Here is a 20,162-nt window from a genome sequence, read left to right on the forward strand (position 1 = left end):
TGCAAAGAACGCCTCTCTTTCCAACTCTATGATAACCAGCAACCTTTGATGCACTGCTTTCCACACAAAATCAGAAACTTTTGGGAGCAAATTTAAACCAAACCATTTTTCAAATTGAATCTTCCAACTTGCCAACACAAGCCAACTTAGAACAATAGGATTTAGGAGTGTAATTTCCATCAAAAGAACCTGCCCATTTCAGTCTATCTAGACCTAGTGTTTAGCTAACAACTCTATTCAGGACAAGAATAAAATCATTCCAAAGTGCCTTTTCCCAATCGAAAAGAACTCTCCTCAACTCAATCTTCCATTCCCATACTCCATTCACCCAAAACCACTGGTCTTCCCAAATTTTTTGGAAGCTAACCTGAATACTCTAGGAAAAGAAAATTTAAGAGAAACCAATTCAATCCAATGATCAGCCCATAAATCAATTTTAGATCCATCAACCATAATGCAAGTAACTTCAGAAAACAAATCCACCTCATTGGACACTACAAGGTTTACAATATTGCGCTACACCCAAGAAGAATTACGCACATTTACAGCTTTTGGGACAATCGAATCCTGAGCATAGTTATACTTAGCGACTACTATTTTTTCCAAAGACTTTAATTTTCCTCACTAAATCGTCAAATCCATTTGTTAAGCAAAGTTCGGTTCCTAATTTTGACATAAAAAATACCCAAACCCCCATGAGATTTTGGCCCACATATATTATCCCACTTAATCCAATTAATACCCCTCTCAAACTTACCATTCCAAACAAAGTTTGCTATACATTTATTTATCCTCTCAGCTATAGACTTAGGAATAGGGAATAAGGACATATAATATACAGGTAAATTAATTAAAACTGTTTTAATCAGCGTAAGACTACCCCAAAGGAAAGAAGTTTAGCTTTCCAACTTTGTAGACGAGATCTGACTTTGTCCAAAACAGGTTGCCAAAGAGACTTTGAATTCTTTTTATGACCTAACGGGAGACCCAAATAGGACGAAGGAAGAGTTGCCCATCCATAGTAGATTGAATCTACCCACCTTCTGACTTTACTTTCTTCCACATTGATACCAAAAATCTTGGACTTCTTCATATTTAGCTTTAGACCAGCAACCACTTCGAATATTTTAAGTACACGATTAAGATATTTTAACATCATTTTTGTTGCTGCCGAAAAAATAAGAAGGTCGTTTGCAAATTGTATATGGGATATTACTACACTTCCAGGCCCTACTCCAACCCCACCACAAAGACCAGTTTCAATCGCTTTCTTTAACATACCACTGAGAGCCTCACCAACAATGTTGAAAAGTAACGACGATAATGGACAACCTTGCCTTAGACCCCTTTTAATTGAGAAGCTATTGGAAGGGCACCCATTTACTAGCACAACAATCGTAGGGGTCGATATACAGAAGTTAACCCATTTCCTCCATCTTCTACTAAAGCCCATCTTCTTTAAAATCAGATTCAGAAAATGCCAATCAATAGTGTCATAAGCTTTACTGAAATCTTTCTTAAACAGAACATCTTATTTCTTACTTTTGAATAGCTCATCAATGACTTCATTCGCAATCGGAATACAATCATCAATCTGTTTACCAGCAATAAAAGATAACTGATACTCCCCCATCTCTTCTTTAGAAAAATTCTACAACGTTCATCGAGCGTAAATGAGCACGGTTAATGATGAATATTATTAAATTAATTTATAAAATGTTAAATTATAAAATATTAATTGTATAATTATAAATTAGTTAAAAATATGGATGCAATTTAATTAAAATACAATATTTATAAAACATTAGTTTTTAGGGTAAATTATACCATTGACCACCTAACTATTCACCCCTTTTACTTTAACCACCGATTTTTTAATTTTGTCAATTGAGTCACCTAACTATTTAAATATTGTCGTTAAATATTCACGGAGGAGATGACTTGGCAGTTGATAAAATTTGTATAATTACACATGTGTCATTATGTGATTAGATTTTTTTAATATTTTTTATTTAATTTAATAATTTTTTCATCCAATCAAATGGTGCCACATGTCACCAATTGAATAAATAGAAAATAAATTAAATCAATAACCACTGCTAGTATGGTTTGAACTCAAGATGTGAGGAGAGAAAGCAAACACCCCTACCACTGTGTTTCACCATTTAAATGACAAATCTATTACGACATAATATATATAGTTAATGATAATAAAAAAGATAAGAACTCTAATATGGAATAATTAAATAATACAGTAATATGATATATATATATATATATATATATATATATATATACTAATGTTATAACTAATTAATATGTGAATGTATTTTATTTATATTTTAAATCATTTTAATGAAAAATAAAAATAAAAATAATTTTAATATATTATAATTGAAATATAACGAAGAACTTCGTTGACTTAGAATTTACCTAATAATTGAGGGCTTATTGTAGTAAGAATTTTAACTTATGCATTGACTTGTTTATATCCCGGTTAGAGTAATAATTTTATATTTTATTATTTATTCATTATATATTTGAAGAAAATTTTAGGAAAAACTTGATTTTATTTAATTATTCTATTTAATATAGAGTTGTTAAATAAGATTAGAATCCGATCGATGTTATAATATTTTTAAAGTATAAGATATGAAACATTTTAGTTCAATAAAATTAGAATACTGAAGATAATTTATTAATTTAAAATATGTAAAATGATACATTTCAATTATAACATATTAAATTCACTTTTATTTTATTTTTTTGCATTAAATGTGATTTTAAATATAAATAAAACATATTCATTTTTTAATCAATTATAATATTTTTTTATATATATTTAATATTTTCATACTATTCAATTATTTAATGTTTGAGTCTTTAAAAGTTCGTTTATTACCATTAAATATATTTTAAATTATATAGATTATGTTTTGTATATTAAACACATTTAGTGGTTTAGCTTAGTGGTTAGAGTACTTAGTTTTACGGCTTGTGTCCTAGTTTCAAACCCCACCAGTTGCGGTTACTGATTTAATTTATTTTCATTCATTTAATTAGTGACATGTAACACCATTTGATTGGATAAAAAATTATTAAATAAAAAATATTAAAAAAAAAATCAAATCACACAGTGACATAGTAATGAGGATTAAATGTGTAACTATACAAATTTTATTAACTGCCACATCATCTCCTCTGTTAATATTTAACGACAGGTGGTTTGATTGACAAGATTTAAATTGTTAAGTGACTCGATTGACAAAATTGAAAAACATGTGGTTAAAGTAAAATAGGTAAATAGTTAGGTAGCTAATGTTATAGTTTACCCTAAAAACTAATGTTTTATAAATATTGTATAATTTAATATTTTATAAATTAATTTAATGGTATTTATCATTAACGGTACTCATCTGTGTTTGTCGAGCGTGACATCATCATTCTAATGTATTTAAAAATATTATTTCGATGATATTTATTACTAAAAATATGACTTAGCTTTTGTTCCAATTAAATTGATAGCAATTAACTTATGATATAAACTTTACCGTGATTTTAAAGTAATTAAAGATATATATCTTAAGAGGCTGCTGCTTGCTAATATTTCTTAGCTTGTTTTCTGGTTTTAGCAAAAAAAAGATATTATATTTTAAATTTCGAATATTTTTAAAAATTAACATAATAATTACTTTAGAAAATATACTCGATAGAAAATTGAAAGAATAAAATAAACCTAGGATTATTGCGTACGTTACCCTCTGCGTAAAAATATTCATAAATGGATAAAAAAAATGATGAGTTTAATAAAAAGTATATGTATTTGTACATGTCCAATTAATCAAATAATCCGGTAAATTTTGGATAAAGTATTAGTTTAACTGGATTTTTATTTAAAATATTTTTCATCAAATAAATCTATGAAATTTTATTATCGAATTTTAAAATTAGAAAGAGATCTCAGTTCAATTATCGTTTAAAAATTCTATAAAATTTTAAAAATTTACTGTTTAATTGTATTTTTTAATTTAAAACTCAATTGAAAAAATATTCTTACTTGATTATAGCTCAATTAAAGAGTTTTTAAAAATTCAGCACTTTCTAAATAAATAAATAATATTTTAGATTACTCACATGGATGAATTAAAGGGTGGCTAGGGACAGTTGTCTCCTTAAAAATTTAAAATTATTATATATTTTAGATTTTTTTATATATTTTTATTGAAAATATGTTTTCACTTTTAAAGTTTTATAAATTCGTCTCCTCCTAAATTTTTTGAAATTCATCCATAATATAAAATTCTATATCCGTTTGTAGTTACTCTTGTGTTATATTGCCTCAGCAATATTGTATGTGGGGGAGGTTGAGATTCACTCTGCTCTAGGCTGATGTATCGAATGGGTGCCAAATGAGTTTGTGGCATTGTGCAAAGGCCGTATAATTTTGTAATCCAAGAAAGAGGGGAACGAAGTGCATGTAGTAATTGATGTTTTGAAAATAATGTGCATGTAGTAATTGGATCCAAGTGCTAAAAAGTACTCATAGTTTACATTGGATGCATATGCTACCAGGGACGGACCTAGAACTAAATCTCAACAGATGCCGAATCTTTTTAACAACTTTAAGTTATATATATAATTTTACTTTTATTATTTGTTTATTTTAAAAAAAATAAATGATAATATCAAATATGTATAGTTCTATATTTATATGAAATAAAAAATTAAAAATTAAATTAAATTAAAGTAAATAATAAAAAAATACAGTTTTAAAAAGTAGAAAAGACATAACTATTACATAATCACAATAAAATGTGTCTTTCCTTCAAATTTCGAAATGCATCCACGAGCGATGTTGTACTAAAACTCCTTGCAATATCTCTTTCAATGTTGATAAGCACGCAACTCTAAAAAAATTCATCATCCATTTTGTTGCGAAGTATTGTATTGCTGATATTCATTGTAAAAAAAGCTCTTTTAGCACTTGATGTAGAAACTGAGCAAGTCGATAGAAGTTTTACCGTTTGGAATTTATATGGATAAGTGTTTACTTTCCTAGTATCCACCAACCACTGACTTAGGTAAGAGATTATCAACAATTTTCTTAGACCTGAATTCCAAGATAGCTCCACCTCATAATGACACAATTCTATTCATAAATCATTCTTTTTAACTTTCGTGAAATCATTCGGATAAAATTTATTCACAAGATTGCAAACGTCTTCAACCTTGAAAAATTTGTCACAATCTCTTGGCTCCAAAGCACAACCAAGAGTTAATAACTCTATCAACTTCTCATTAAATCTATTGTTTAACTCTTGTAGCTGAACATCAACTGTAGCATAAAAAATTTCTACTTGATATGATGTTCAACTGTAAAATGATATTGTTGGCGACGAGCGCGACCTCCTCTTTCTTTATAAATAGAACTCATATCTGGGATATCTATGTTGCAACTTTCACAAAATGAGGTAACATCCATAAAAATATTATTCCATCCATCATCTCTAAATTTATGCAAAAAATATCTTTGAATTCTAAACAAGATGTAGTGAATTCAAAATATCCTGAGATTTTCTCTGTAATGATTGAGAAAGTGAATCAGTGATTTCTAATATTTGTTTCATAAGATAAAATGTAGACAAAATCAAAGGAACTCAAAGTCTCTAAAGCTGTCGCCACTTCTCCACATTCAGAAGTTGTATTTCCTTCATCAATGAGTTTATATAGAACAACACAAGTGGCACTAATTATTTTTATCAAGCTTGAAATTGATCTCAAGTAAGAACCCCATTGAGTATCAGTTGCCCTATGCAAATTACTTGTTTGATTCAAACCAGTTCCAGCTTCAAGTTGTTTTTCTTCAATCAAATGAATTATCTCATCAGAATAAGCATTTTTTAGTTCATCGATGCGCTTATATGAGGCAAAAACAACATTGATAATAAAGGATAACTTGGAAAATTTGATAAACAAGCATGACCTCTTTCGCTGTAGCTACTAGTGCAACAATAAACGATGGGCAAACCAATGCACATAGTAAGCAAAAGGACACTCATTGATAACTAATGCTTGTAACTCATTCCACTTTCCTCGCACGATACTTGCAACTTCATAACATTGGACTCGAATATTCTTTATGCAAAGCAATAACGAGAAATAATGAAAAATATCTCATCTTTTAAAGTCACTAATGAAGTATTAGGAACATAAATAATGTTAAAAAATGTTCCTTTACTAGACCAAAATTATTAATATACCGTAAAATAATAGTCATTTGTTGTTTTCTTGATACATCTCATGCTTCATCAATAATAATACAAAATTTTTCTTCACCAATTTCTTCACGAATTGCTCTCTTAATTTTCTCTGTCAGAATATATAAAATCTCTTTTTGTATCTCAGGCGAAGTGTAAAAAGCCTTTTTTGGAGCATTTTCTAATACACCTTTTTCAATATCTTTATTATAAGAGGCTAATTGTTTCACGAGTTCAAAATTTTTTTGTCACACCCCAATTGGTGGGGTTTAAAGGATTTTAGAATTCACGTGAATTCTATTCATTAATTATTGTTGTGATCTTTATTATTTTATTCAAAATATTTAGAACCACAAATAAATAAGATATTTTGGATTTTTATAATGGAGAATTCATCTAAGTGTCTAGAACACCAACAACTTCTGGTTGCAAAAGGACAAGATGTACTGTTGGAAAATGAAATCACATTTAATGAAGCTATTATTGAAGAGCGAGAATAGGGGATTAAAGAAGTTCAGCAAGAGATAAGTGGAGTGAACGAAATCTTCAAAGATCTAGCACTTTTGATCCATGAGCAAGGAGCCGTGATTGATGATATTGGTTCGAACGTTGAGAATTCTCATGCAGCAACTGTTCAAGCTACTTCACATCTTAAAAAGGCATCCAAGATCTAGAGAGCAAATTCATCAACAAGGTGTTTATTGGTGTTAATATTTGGGACCATTCTTTTTATTTTCATCATAGTTGTTGTAGCATAAGCTACATATTCGACATCTCAAGCTTAAACGTTGTCCGAAGTAGTGCGATGAACGCATTCAGTTGGAGTATTATCCAAACTATTCAGTCAAGATTTATCAAGTGAGCCAATGCTTTGTTTCCCGAAGGGAACATATCAACCTAGTACCATCAGGCGCAAGAGGAATCATGGATTTTTCGCTCGGTAATGTTTTCTTCTCCTAACTCAAAACAGTAATGTTTGCTTGAACTATAGCTTGAGCTGGAAAAGCTGAGCCAGGGATTATTTAAACCCGACCCCAAGTATCCTTTCATCGATTTGTCGGGAAGAAGATTTTGCATTGGAGAAGTTCGTGGAAGAGAAGTCATTTATATCAGATGTGGGATTGGAACGATCAATGCGGTTGCGACAACACAACAAATGCTTGACGTATTTCATATGAAATGGATCATCCATTTCAGTATTGCTGGCAAACACAAGCAAGCATGAATATGAGTTTCAGTCTTTACAACATGAAAGAAAATTTGAATTGAAGAATAACAAATCACGTGGTTTTGGGGGTGGTTATTAAAGTGAGAAGGGGAAATTACAAGGTAAGCCATCCAAGTTGTTAAAAGCCCAACCTTGTCTCTTAGCTTTTATATTGTTATGATCATGGCATAATGGTTTTATTAAGATCGATTTAGTCCCTAATTTTAGAAATTAAAAATTATATTGACTCCTAAAGTTTTTACTTTTAACAATTGGGTCCCCAAATTATTAATTAGATTCTAATAAGTTATTTTTATGGCGAGGAAAATTAATTGAAGTCGTATTTGTATGATAGATTGTCCGTGTTCGTTAGAAAAGATTGGAAGCAAGAAATCAAGTTGGTGAGCTGGAATTCAATAGTAATATTTTGGGTTTTGTTTATGTCCTAAGTCCGATTCCGAAGTCCGTTTCGCCAAATTTGAATCTGGTAAGCTGTTTTTTCACTGATTAATCACCCGATTCGATACGTTTTTCAGAATTAAGCCCATTTTTTATGAAATTTATATTGTTATGTATTTGAGGAATTATTGGAAGTTGAATTAAAGATCAAGGGTGTTATGGTCTATCAGTATGACACAGAAATCGAGGTAATACTTTACTACCTTTTTATGCTTTATGGAACATGTGAATATTGGTAAATGCATGAATAAGATAATGTTGGTCTCATTTGTGTAGTTAATTAATTTCCACACTCGATCCGAATACAGTAGAAATTTGGTAACTGATTATGGTTCAGAGGACTTTTATAAGAAATTGAGGAATTGTTAGAACTAAATTTCAAGTTCTGTGTTTGGTAATAAAGAAATCAACCTGGATATGTATCTTATAATTTATTTCGTCAAAGATCAAATGTTAAAGGTAATTGGATGGGAAATTATGAGAATACTCCGGTAAGGGAAAAATTACGAAAATACCCTTATGTTATAAAAAGACAAGATTTGACTATGGAAGTTGGATAAGAAGTTTTTGATATGATGAAACTACTGATGCACATAAGAAATGCTAGTTTTGCTTGGAAAATATATATAACCGATTTTTAAACCGAAAGGATTTGAGCAAGAATCTAGAAGTCTGTTAAGGGAATCATTTCAAGATTAGAGAATGTTCGGGAAAGTAATTAATCATAGGATCTCTAAATTATAATTATTTTCGTTAAGAGCTAATATCGAAATTATCTGGTTAAGAAATTACGAAAATGCCCTTGAGAGGTAAAATAGTCCGAGTTGACCATGAATGAGAAAGTACTTTGAGGATTTGTACTTAAATCAATTAAGTACGAATTTGATTGTTAAGATCCTGACTTAGTACAGAAAACTCTTGATATTCCGTTGGTAAAAATCTGAGAAGGCACTTGACCCGAAAATATCCGAGTTACGAGTAAATACCTGAAGAACAATTTATCGGGGTGCTCTTTTATCAGAATTGTTCGAATGGACTAAAATAGATGATAAATCAGAATTAAATAATAAGACAGGATGGAAGGAAATGATTGAAATACATCGAATCTGTAGAATGACCAGAATACCCTGTAATGGAAATGACCCAAGAATATCACCAAGCTCAGGAATGATTGGATATCCTCGAGCTCTGAAATGAATGGAATAAAACTGAACACCAAAATTACCAAAATAACCTTATGGTCTAAACTAAGTAAATGTCTTGGATTAATTAAGGAATCCAAATAAGAATAGGTATTGGACTACCTTTAAAAGTAATGGAACATAATTTAAGTGAGTAGATCAACCCTAAAGCTATGTCAATACCTGAATAACATAAATATTACTGGAATGCGTGTTCGTCTTCTCAAGTTTGGCTCGATGATAAATTTTGGAAGTATTCAGCTCAGCTTAACTCTAGATCGTATTCAGTACTAAGAATTGGACGTTTGTTCGACAAATCAACCACGAAGACCAAATTGAATGGAACAGAAGTACAACATATATATGAAATTCTGTAATATTTGAATTACTCTGGAAAATCCCGAAGTAACTGGAATAGACTTGAATACTAAATGAACTAAGTAACCTCAAAGACTAAGGATTAAGTAAGTGATTTGGATGAGTCTAGAAACGTTAATGAATATACATGATGTAATGTTCGTATGGGTCTTGAACTACAATCAAGCACGTCAGTATTTCATGATATAGTGGAAGCGTGAACATGAAATAAAGACATTGGAAGATTTATTCAGCGATGATTTCAAAGATTTTATATGGACTAGAATTTGTGGTATTAAAGTGTAAATACCCTGTAAGGACAATGAATTGACCAGTCGATAAGCATTAATTCTGGGAGATATTCATCTGAAGTTGTTTGATAATGAAATCAATCGACATAGACTGTAAATGTCCCGAATCTTCATTTCTTCCTTATCAGCCCAAGTCATATTCTGAATAACTGATGATTTCGTTAGTTATTGAACTCTTCCTATAGTGATTCTAAATTTCGATATCTTATCGGTATACTGAAGATTCATGTTTCTCTACCTGCTAAGATTATCCAGTACTTTTGAATAATTTCTGTAAACTCGGGTGTGTTCCCTAATCACTTGGATATTTTACCTTATTTCCGATTTGATTTCTATTATAATACCTGACCTGGATTCTGATCGGATACTTGACCTGGATTCTGATCGAATACTTGACCTGGATTCTGATCGAATACTTGACCTGGATTATGTTTTGATTTTTGGTATATCCGTTTACGGACGGAACATGTTTTATTTGGGGGTAATGTTGGAGGAAGTATACCTGGAGGCTTCTCGGCTGTGTGCTCAGGGCCTTACTTACCGGCTCCTCGGCTGTGTGCTCAGGGCCTTACTGGACTTGACGGTGGGTGTATGGTTCTGGGGAACCTACACATTTTGGACTTGACGGATGGGGGTATATATATATGTTTTAAAAAGATCTGAAAAGTTACATGATTTTTGGGAACACACTAGAAAACCTATTCTGATCTTCTGAACCTAAACATCCCAAATATTTTCCATCAGAACTGAATACTATCTGTTAATACCTGAAATATCAATGGGACCTCAGCTCAGCCAAAGAAATCTATAGATATCTGAACCAATAAGAAAATATATGTTTATCTGTATCTGCACGTTCTTCAGCATCATCTGGTAGTTCTGTATTACTAAGCTTTCCAAAGCTCACTATGTTACTCATCTTTTCAGGTTAAAAGAATTGTACCAGTATATCTATCGACATCAGTAAGGGAGTTCTTCCGGCGTTGCTTGCAGAGTATGGTACATGTAATTAGGGGGCATGTAATTATATTTGGTTTTATATACGAGTCTGAAAATCTGTTTTATTTTTAAATAGTGACAAATGATTTTATAAGTTTACATGTTTTAATAAAAAATTTAAATTTTCCGTTATTTTTACAGTGGGTCGCTCCGATGGCCCTAATGTGACTTCCCGGATCGGTTCGGGTTACTCTTATCGGTCTGAGGGGGTTACTAATTTCCTCAGTTAGATGAAGATTCACTCTTGTCACGACCTCTCATTGGTAGCCCTTGTAAAGCTAGCCAACGCAATGCATCTATAGAGGTTTCAAGTCTAAGTCTATTATTAGCAATTTGTAAAGATGTTTTCTTATGCAACACTTGTGGCAGGTGTCTAAACTGGTTAAAAAAATTCTCCAATTCTTGCTCAACAATTTTATGAGGTGAATTAGGTTCTGAACCTACATGCATCTTAAAATAACAACTTTTTTCATTTACTTTCTTTCGATTTTGAAACCCATTCATAGTGAAAGTCTTGTGTGATAATGGCTATCTGGTTTGTTAAAAAGGAAGCAAATAAAACATAAGGCAACATCATTTTCAGGAGAATATTCTAACCATGAACGAAAGTTTTTGTACCAGGAAGCTTGAAATCGACGAGGGTGAGAAACATGTCCAAATTTTTTGAATTCAGAGAATACTGGTTGATATGAACCCTCAGCAATATAAGCTATTCGAATTGCATTTCTTTCTTGTTCAAAAGGATATTCTCATATTTGCTTGCGCTTACGAGGATCTCTGTCCAAGTAATTAAAGTTGGTAATTGGTTTCTGATTTCTAGCTATCTTTAAAGGTCTTCTTTCGAAGGTGAAACGTCAATAGGTATATCGGTTGAAGTTTCAATTGTTGTACTTGTATTTTTCGAAGTTTCCCCGCTTTTTCTCTTAAAAATCTCAATAATTGTTGGATTTTTTCCCATGGCAAGTTGCATTTATATAAAATTAATTCACGAACATAAAAAAAATCAAATTTAGTAATCACCATTCACATTAATAATTATTAGATTAACTAAAGGAATACTAAAATTAAATATAAGATCAAATAATTCTAATTAAAAAATAATAAATATAAATAATATGGAGAATCATATTAAAACAATATTGGAGGAGCTTTAGTCCATAAAAGGTTGATTAACTCAAGGTTTTTTTATGAAATATTTTAATATTTTACTTTATTTATAAGCCTTTTATCGGCTTATACAATTATACTAGTACTAGGGTAAAAAAAAACATAAAATTAGAGCCGGACCCTTGGGCCCAAAGGCCCTCCGTCTCTGTATGCTACCTTGAAAGTTCGAAGGGAATGTTGATTGTACTCTAATGTACAATCCAACTTCTCCTTTTAACTCGTTTTAAGCTCAAATATAGCTGGACCTTCGAAAGTGGAAACCTCTGGGTCAAAATGGAGGACATGTATTACCCACATTTGTATTTAAAGGTTAATTAAGTCAAGCCAACTCTACATTTGGAGACGACAGCTTGGAAGAATCCCATGGCAAATTATGGTGAAGAACCTTTTAAAATTAAAGAAGTTTGTAAGTAAACAATACAAATTGTGGAAACAAAATACCGTTTGTTAGATTAAAAACATTGGCATGCATGATATAATTTAACAAGTGGGATAAAAAGTGGCCTCTATTTTCAAACAAACGTACGTTACCATCATTTCACAGGCAAGTTGGTGTGGTCCTGCATAATAGTCATACATCATCGTCATGCATGGCTCCATTCATTTAGAAATTTTGAAATGATACGACTATTTTTTTTATACCTCCGGAAATACTTCTTTCCACCTATCTACCAGCAATTAACAATTTCGGAAGGATCTTCAAAAATCATAACTGCATAAATCTTTGATGGGACTTTTGATAAATCTCTTGATAAACTCAAGAAATTTGTTCCTTACTAAATCTATTGACGGAGGGTTACATTTATACACTCTATCAATCTATATGTAATAATTATGATATTAGATCTAACACAAACATGTAAAAAGAGTCAATTATGGATCAATATATAAACCCAATAACATACAAGGAGGACAAGGACTGCTATTCTCCTAAACAAAAAAGTGTTTCTCTCGCAACAGACCTCGATCAATATCTTTATACAATAAACTGATCATTGATTGATCATCGATATGACTTTTTGTCCAAACTAAAAGAGATAAACCGTCAGCAGCTGACACGATCATCTTTATTTCATCAACCATCTTAAATGTTACTTGTTAAATATTAGTTCTTGTATTATTAGGGTTCAAAGGGAAATCTTATCTTTTATTTATCTCACCTACATTTATGTCCTTTGAATTGTGATGATTTTACTGTATCTTACATCGATGTCTAAAACAGCAGGCACTTTTGCTGCTCTCCATTATTTTTGTTGTTACCTTTATGTACTTATTTGGGAGAAAGGTAAGCAAGAGAAGATGCCAACCCTGAAAAAATGTAAAGTAAAAAAGTTGAATATGCGAGAACCCTTTTCAAATTTGGATTAAAGGCAGCTGCTTCTATTGGACAGGTTAGCAGAGCTCCGGTCAATTATCTAAATTATTTTAAACATCTCCCTCCTAACCAGTTTCCTTTTGTTAATTGACTGTGTTATTGTTATTCATGGCTTCAACAACCTTGAATTTGGTTGCTGAGGTTGTATCCAGCTAGCTGTGTCTCAAACTCTTTCTTGCATCAACTGTTTCAGTATATTCCATTCGTTCTTTCTATGTATAGTTTAATAAATAATTCCATAGTCAAATAATGATTATAAAAATACCCTTCTTTTAAAAGAGGAATGAAACAGACCAAATGAAAAGATGACAGATAGAAGTGGGCTTATATTGGAGAAAATGAACACAATAATTTGAAACAATTGTTGCTGAAAAGTAGGCAAGGGTCATCATCGGCAATCTAGATTGTCTGTTTCTATTGTTCTCTTATAAAATACCCTTACTGTTCTATGTAAAAAGGTTTATTATATGTATGAACAATTTGATATGATTTATACTACAAGAATAATAATTGAGAAGCAAATGAGCTTGGCATAGCATTTGTTGAAGTGTGAACCTCATGTGTGGCGCACATAACAACAAAAAAAAGCCGGTGAGTGCCTTTTTCCGCCGATCATGTATGACTTTTAATTTCTTAGTGATATTGTCCCTTTCCGCACTTTTTTTTTTATTAATTTAGAATAAATACAAAATAATATATGTTCAATCCTTGATATTCATGGTATTCGGACTTGAAATTTTAAAAAATAACAACAATTTTTTTATCACCGATGCTGCTTGGTTGGTGTTGAAATTTTGAATATCGACAAGAATGATCAAATTTAATTTCTACACTCTAGAAAGTTAACACTCGTACATTCATACAGTTTAGCTTGTGTATTTAAGTGTCGAAATTTTGTTAGCTCAACTATAAAAATTTACTTGAAAAATGTCTTTTTAAAAAAAAGGCTTAATTAATCATTTCGGACTAGTTACTGTTGAACTCTTATAAAATGACTATACGTGTGTGTATAGCTTGTTACACGATGAGAATTTCTGGGTAATTCCCAAGTTGTGCGTGTGTTCCTTTCACTAATAAAAGTATATCAGCCCACAGTTATATACAAATCTCAATGCACATTACATAAATCAGTGGATCTTCCTATTGCATGACAAAGGATGATAACAATTGCATTACAAAAGATGCTTCATTGTTATATCCTAACATTTTCCCTTTTCATTCCTACTCTGTACAAGGAAAATTCTAAAATCTACCAAAATGGAAATACTTGCAAAACTTATCATGCCCGAACAGCATACATACATGCAATCATCTTAGTAATTCTTTAGATATTAGATACCGAAAGGTAAAATTGTGAGGAATCCATGCTATGTTCTTGTTTGGTTTTCCTGCCTGATATTTTCTAATGCTCCGACGAAGGGATTTGGGTAAATAGTGTTGGATCATTTCGATGACACTGGCTGGACACAAACTTGAATCCTTCACAAATGACTCTACAATCTTTGGTAACAGAATTTTCTGGTCTTTGCGGACACCAAACGTAGCACGGATGTACTCTTCTTTTGCAGTTTCCAGCTCTTGTAATACTCTCTTTGGTGTGTAGGCACGGATCTACAGCAAACTTCAAAATTAACATCTTTCAACTGGTTCATAGGCATCCTATACTAGTAAGGGAGAATTAAACATAGATGAAAGATGAGATGGTACCGCCGGATCGGAATGGTTTCCCGAGCTGAGGGCAAAGTGTAAAAGTGGCTGTGGATGTTCAATTGCATATGCCTGCCTCTCATCTCCAGTTTTAAACTTTGTCCTCGAGGAGAGTATTAACCGAAGCCACTAAAAGCAGGAAAGTTTCATCAGCACCATCTTAAAACATGAGTTAAATCAGTCTCCATGGTCATTTTGAACTAGAAATCTGTTTCTAAAAGATCTTTAACAATTTTAAGAAATTATAAAGAATCAAAATCGAGGATAGGATTAGGGAAGACGAGGCCTGAGCTTTACCTGCCTGGGACGAGAAACACGGCATCCAAGGATAGAACTCTGTATTGTATCTGCACTAATGGTGTGACCTCCGATGTTATATGCAGCCTGAACAGTAAAGTGTATAAGATAACACGTACCGGGCTAGTTTCGTCGTTCTAGAGATGCAACAATGAGACAAGTTATTCACTTATTCTTACCCTCAACAGCAGAAAGAGTCTCTTCACATTATTTTGTGGGATACCATAAGCCAGAAAAGCCTATTGCAGAGGAAAAGAAAGACTCAATACAATCTATTTCATTAAAATTGGTGCCAACACTACTCTATTAGATTCTTTTCATACATGAGAACACTCACGTGCATCACTAATGAATTGTGTGTGTTTATCCAAAATGCCAACTTCTCTTCATGTTTCAACTTCCTAGGATCAATCTCTTCCAATCGACGGATAAGTGACCTATAACAAAACAATTCGATGAATGCGTCCAAAACTGCGAGAGGGTGTTTTTCTTGTGACATTTGCATATCAGAAAGACGCACCTGAAATTTTGTAACAAGTGTTCAGCATCACCTAGTTTCTGACTATCTCTGAAAATCCATGGCACTTCAACCATATTGCTATATGGTCCACTGAACTCTTTAAGTCCTTCCACATGAAAAGGGTTATCTAACCGTACATCAAAAGATGAATTATTTCTGAACTCCGGACTCCACATGTCGTGCTGCATCGGTGGGGAAAAGGCACTGGCCGGTGACGTGGATGTATTCGGAGATGATAATCCATTTTGGATCGGTGGCTCTGCAAGCTTGCAATATATAGCAGCCATGCACTTGATCATATCCTCAGAAAGCTTGTTTGGGGTATCTGGAACATGGTCAGATATGCGAGTGCCAAGATGTTCAGCCAGACTGATTATACCCGATGCGTTCTGAGCATACTGTAGAGAACCAAGCAAAAGTTACAACCACAAGGCAAAAATCCTTAAATTGTAATACCTATCATAAGGAGATCTTTCTCCCATAAATTGAACTTGTTCCTCTTCTTGATTCAATCATGGGATGATGATGATGATTGAACTAATTTGCTATTATTTATCTCAAAAGCCAACTAAAAGTAAACTACATAAGCTATTGCCAATCAGTTTTCAAGAAATAATAAACGACTGTAATGGTTTATTGTGATGTAAAATAACAGGCAACCAACCAAAAATGTAAAGTACAACGAAATACAAATTTTCTAAGAAGATTACATGCTAAAAGTAAGTTACCTCCATCCTGGACAAAGGTTGTGAACGGCAGGTCCGAATAGCTTTAGTCAAATTCTCTTCTGGAGGTGAACTTCTACTTGAATATACTGAATGCTGACATAGTGAGGAATGAGATCGATTAACATCAGAATCTAATAGTTTTTCTTCTTCAAAGGCACTAGGCTCCTTGCATGAATTGTCATGGTAACAAGACTGTAGAGCCGAATTTTCAACTTTTGATGCATCATCAGGTTTGGGAACTTTCAAAAATCTCACTCTCGGGCAATCTACTGGTGTTTTTATCCTTTCATCCCTTTTAGATGGCGATATAGAAGACACTTGTTGATCAAAGGATTTCCTATACAATGAGAGAAGGTATTGTTCCAAATATACAACTTCCAATTCTAACACAGCAATTTCCTTGATTAACTCGGTAGCTGGCTGTAGAAAAGCAGTGTCAACTGTCAAGGGGCAGTCTTGAAGAACATATAATGGAAGGGCTAAAAGTAGAGTAGGAAACTAAATTCTAAGGTAAAAGTTGGCATAAATGAAAATTCAAAAAGCAACAGAAAGTCTTAAACAATGACTTCCTGCCAGGAAAATAAGAGTTTAGAGGAACTGCCTTAGTTGTGGATAATGATGTTTCATTTCTATCTTCATGGGAAGTTCTATAACCCAATGCTGTTTCCAATGCACGGCGAACCTCAAATTGATCTTGTAATCTTCTCTCAAGCTGTAAAATCTGCACAAGTGTTTTTTAGAAAGAGAGAAAAAAATCATATGAACAATAGGACTTTGAAACTTGGGAGCAGTGGCCTAATCTTGGGTCATAAAGGACCTGACCAGGCTACTCCCAAATTGAATTACAGCCGTTGATGTCTAAAGATTAGTAAAATAATTAAAAAAAAAAGCAGGTTCAGTTCCACACCTCTTGCTTCAAAGAGTTTTGGACCTCAATACTGGGAGTGGGAGATTGCTTTTTCAGGGTTTTGACAGAGTCCTTCAAGTGCCCCATATCCTGGTAACCAAATATATAAATCAGACCCTTCGCAAATCATAAAAAATTCTATAGGAGCATATTAATGATGACTATTAGTCCATAGTAAGAAATATTCAGCTCCATTTTAATTCAAAGCTAAAAGACCAATTTAAAACAAAGAATTTGATTATATGATTCCTTCTTCGAATCACCACCTCATACTATCATATGCATGCAGCAACGAGGAGCCAAAGAGAAAAAGAAACTGAAATGAACATGGGAAAGGGAGGGAAAAAGAGATCCTTGAAATAAGATATTAGTCAAAGAAGCAGTAAGATGATCAACTTATCATGCTTTTATGCTCTCAAGTCTCAAACCAACCAAGGAGTAGCTTACAAATTATTTTTTAAAAGGAAAAAGGGAATAATTTACCAGCATTATACGATTTGATGCTTCAAGAGAATTATCCATGCCATCTTCCTCTACTCTTTTATTTCCAGGAAAGCTGTCATGTGACAAAATCCAAGAATCGATTGTTAAAATTTGCAAAAGATAGGATTTGAAGGTTGTCATTGCAATTCGTAGCAAGAAAGATAACTTTGTTTTCCATGTATTTCTACAAGCAAGAAGACCAAGGCTTTTCACTTTAACTTTCTTAAAGTAATTCATCAATGACTTATTAATTGCAGCTGTTATGATAAGAAAAATTAATAACAATCAACAATATTAAGTAAATTAACATCCATATATACCAGTACCATAGCAAAACATTAATGACCGACAAACTAGGGAGTAGGGACATGGAGCCAAACTAATGAAGGAGAATTGGAAAATGCCTCTTCAGGTTTTCTATTTCTGAAAATTCTCAAATTTTTAAGTTTTCTCAAGAAAAACAAAACCTCATCCCAGAAATCCTTGCAGTTAGAGAAAACTCTTATCAAAGTAAAACAAAGGTGATCACAAACTAACAAAAGATTTTTGAACAGTCACCTCTTTGACCGCTTGTGCCTTAATGGTGTCACTCTCAATCCCAGCATGTTACTTTCTCCGCTGCCTTGAAATCCCATCACTGAGAAAAATAGTATAAGAGAAAAATTGTTCATAACTTCACAGAAAAACCAAAAACGTTTCTTTGACACAAGGTCAACGGAAAATGGAACTAAGTAGACGACTTTACCTGTTAGGCTCTAAAAGAGTAAACAAGGAAGACCAGAAAAGATTTCTGAGGAAATGAAGAAGGTAAACAATTGTGAAGAGAGAAGGAGAGAGCACATGTGAGTAGGCAGAGACCCGTGATTATTTATACTCCAAGACTAAAATTGTCTTGCTGCATTTTCAGGAGTACAGGGACTTCCAGGAACTACTCACAAAACCTGATCATTTTACTGCTTAAAACATCCTCAAACTTAGTAGAGGACTGAAATTGCTTTGCATTAAAAACCCACTTATACGGCTTAGGAAAGACGATACCTTTTTAGCTTTTGAGCATTGTTTCTTTCCCCCTTTTTCCAAGGTACTTAACTTCACTCACTTTATAAATCCTTTTAACTTTTGCAATGAGGAAATTCTCTCACTTTTTAACTGTAAAAAGAAGTAAAACCAACGTGTGGAGCATTAAGGGAAGAAGAAAGTAAGCATAAACACAATCTTTCTTTTTGAAACTAGAAATTTCGTTGGTGTCAAATGACCTCAAGCAGAGGTCAAAAGTAGACACGAGACAGGAAATTAAATAGTGGCTATGACTGCTTAAGTGTTTAGCACAAAGAAATTTTAGTCTAAACAAGCATTTATTAATTTATACCTCAGTTTCCATATTGTCATTCTCTTGGTGGAAAGCAAGTGGGAGTTGGTGACCATCCCTGATGGCCTGTCTCATATAGTAATACTGCTACTATGCATTGTATGTGGTAAGATACTAACCATTCAATCCCAAATTAACTGATTATTTTAGCTAATAATTTGCATTTTGTTTTGTGGGATTAGACCTTTTCCATTATTTATGCATTTTGCTTATTTCTATTTCAGTGGGATAAAATTTTGCCTTTGGCAAACAAATACTAATAATAATTGGTAAATCAAGCAACTCAACTCAATTAATAAATTTATCATTTACTGTGTTAAGAAGCTAGCTTATTAAGTGGAATGATGGGTTAGTTTGATTAATTGTTAAATTTTTTAAACTAAAGTGTCATAGACAGCCTAATCCACTTGGGAAAAAGCTGGTAACTAAGTTGGTTTTCAACTAATCTGCAATAATATTTTCTAGCAAGTGGCAAAAAATTTATGCTACCTGGAGGCAAACTTGTGTTTGATTAATATCATCAAACATGCAACCCATTTAACATCCAATTATCCTTAAACAATAGCTGTTCCTTTTTTCTTTGATTTGATTAAACTAGTCAAGCTAGAAAAAATCTGAGGCAAGTCCTTCCAAATATAAAGGATTTTGAACACTAATCAATAACGTGTTTATGTCCAAATATAAGTTGTTAGGAATAGTAACGTTAAAAACAAAAGCAAACTCTCTCCTCAAAAGGATGAAAAATGGAAGCTTAAAGGAGACATCGAGTGCTTCAAAGGAAATGAGGTTTGTGGTTTCTCTTTGCCTAAATATTTTTTTTTGGGGAGAAAATAGGCGC

The 20,162-nt window shown here is 32.5% G+C and overlaps 1 protein-coding gene across 1 annotated transcript; it reads right to left on the bottom strand.

Moving 5' to 3' along the window:
• Positions 1–14,364: 14,364 nt before the first annotated feature.
• Positions 14,365–19,145, bottom strand: LOC120122711. The gene is made up of 12 exons (XM_039141827.1): positions 18,701–19,145; positions 18,514–18,592; positions 17,956–18,028; positions 17,473–17,562; positions 17,201–17,286; positions 16,566–17,034; positions 15,838–16,235; positions 15,655–15,754; positions 15,497–15,556; positions 15,318–15,404; positions 15,021–15,149; positions 14,365–14,924 (listed from the first exon to the last, which is right to left on the bottom strand). Exons 2-12 carry the CDS (start codon positions 18,588–18,590, stop codon positions 14,622–14,624), a joined length of 1,872 nt encoding a protein of 623 aa, XP_038997758.1. The 5' UTR covers positions 18,591–18,592; positions 18,701–19,145; the 3' UTR covers positions 14,365–14,621.
• Between the last annotated feature and the right edge of the window lie 1,017 nt (positions 19,146–20,162).

Source organism: Hibiscus syriacus, unplaced genomic scaffold, assembly GCF_006381635.1.
Source record: "Hibiscus syriacus cultivar Baekdansim isolate YM2019G1 unplaced genomic scaffold, ASM638163v2 tig00110387_pilon, whole genome shotgun sequence".
In the NCBI taxonomy this organism is placed as follows: Eukaryota; Viridiplantae; Streptophyta; class Magnoliopsida; order Malvales; family Malvaceae; genus Hibiscus; species Hibiscus syriacus.

Excerpts from the sequence above, each read along its gene's own strand:
- LOC120122711 (XM_039141827.1), bottom strand. The coding sequence starts at position 18,590 with ATGGGATTTCAAGGCAGCGGAGAAAGTAACATGCTGGGATTGAGAGTG. Across the intron at positions 17,035-17,200 it reads GGTTATAGAACTTCCCATGA|ATATGTTCTTCAAGACTGCC; the intron begins AGATAGAAATGA and ends AGCCCTTCCATT. Across the intron at positions 15,557-15,654 it reads ACAATTCATTAGTGATGCAC|GCTTTTCTGGCTTATGGTAT; the intron begins GTGAGTGTTCTC and ends CCTCTGCAATAG.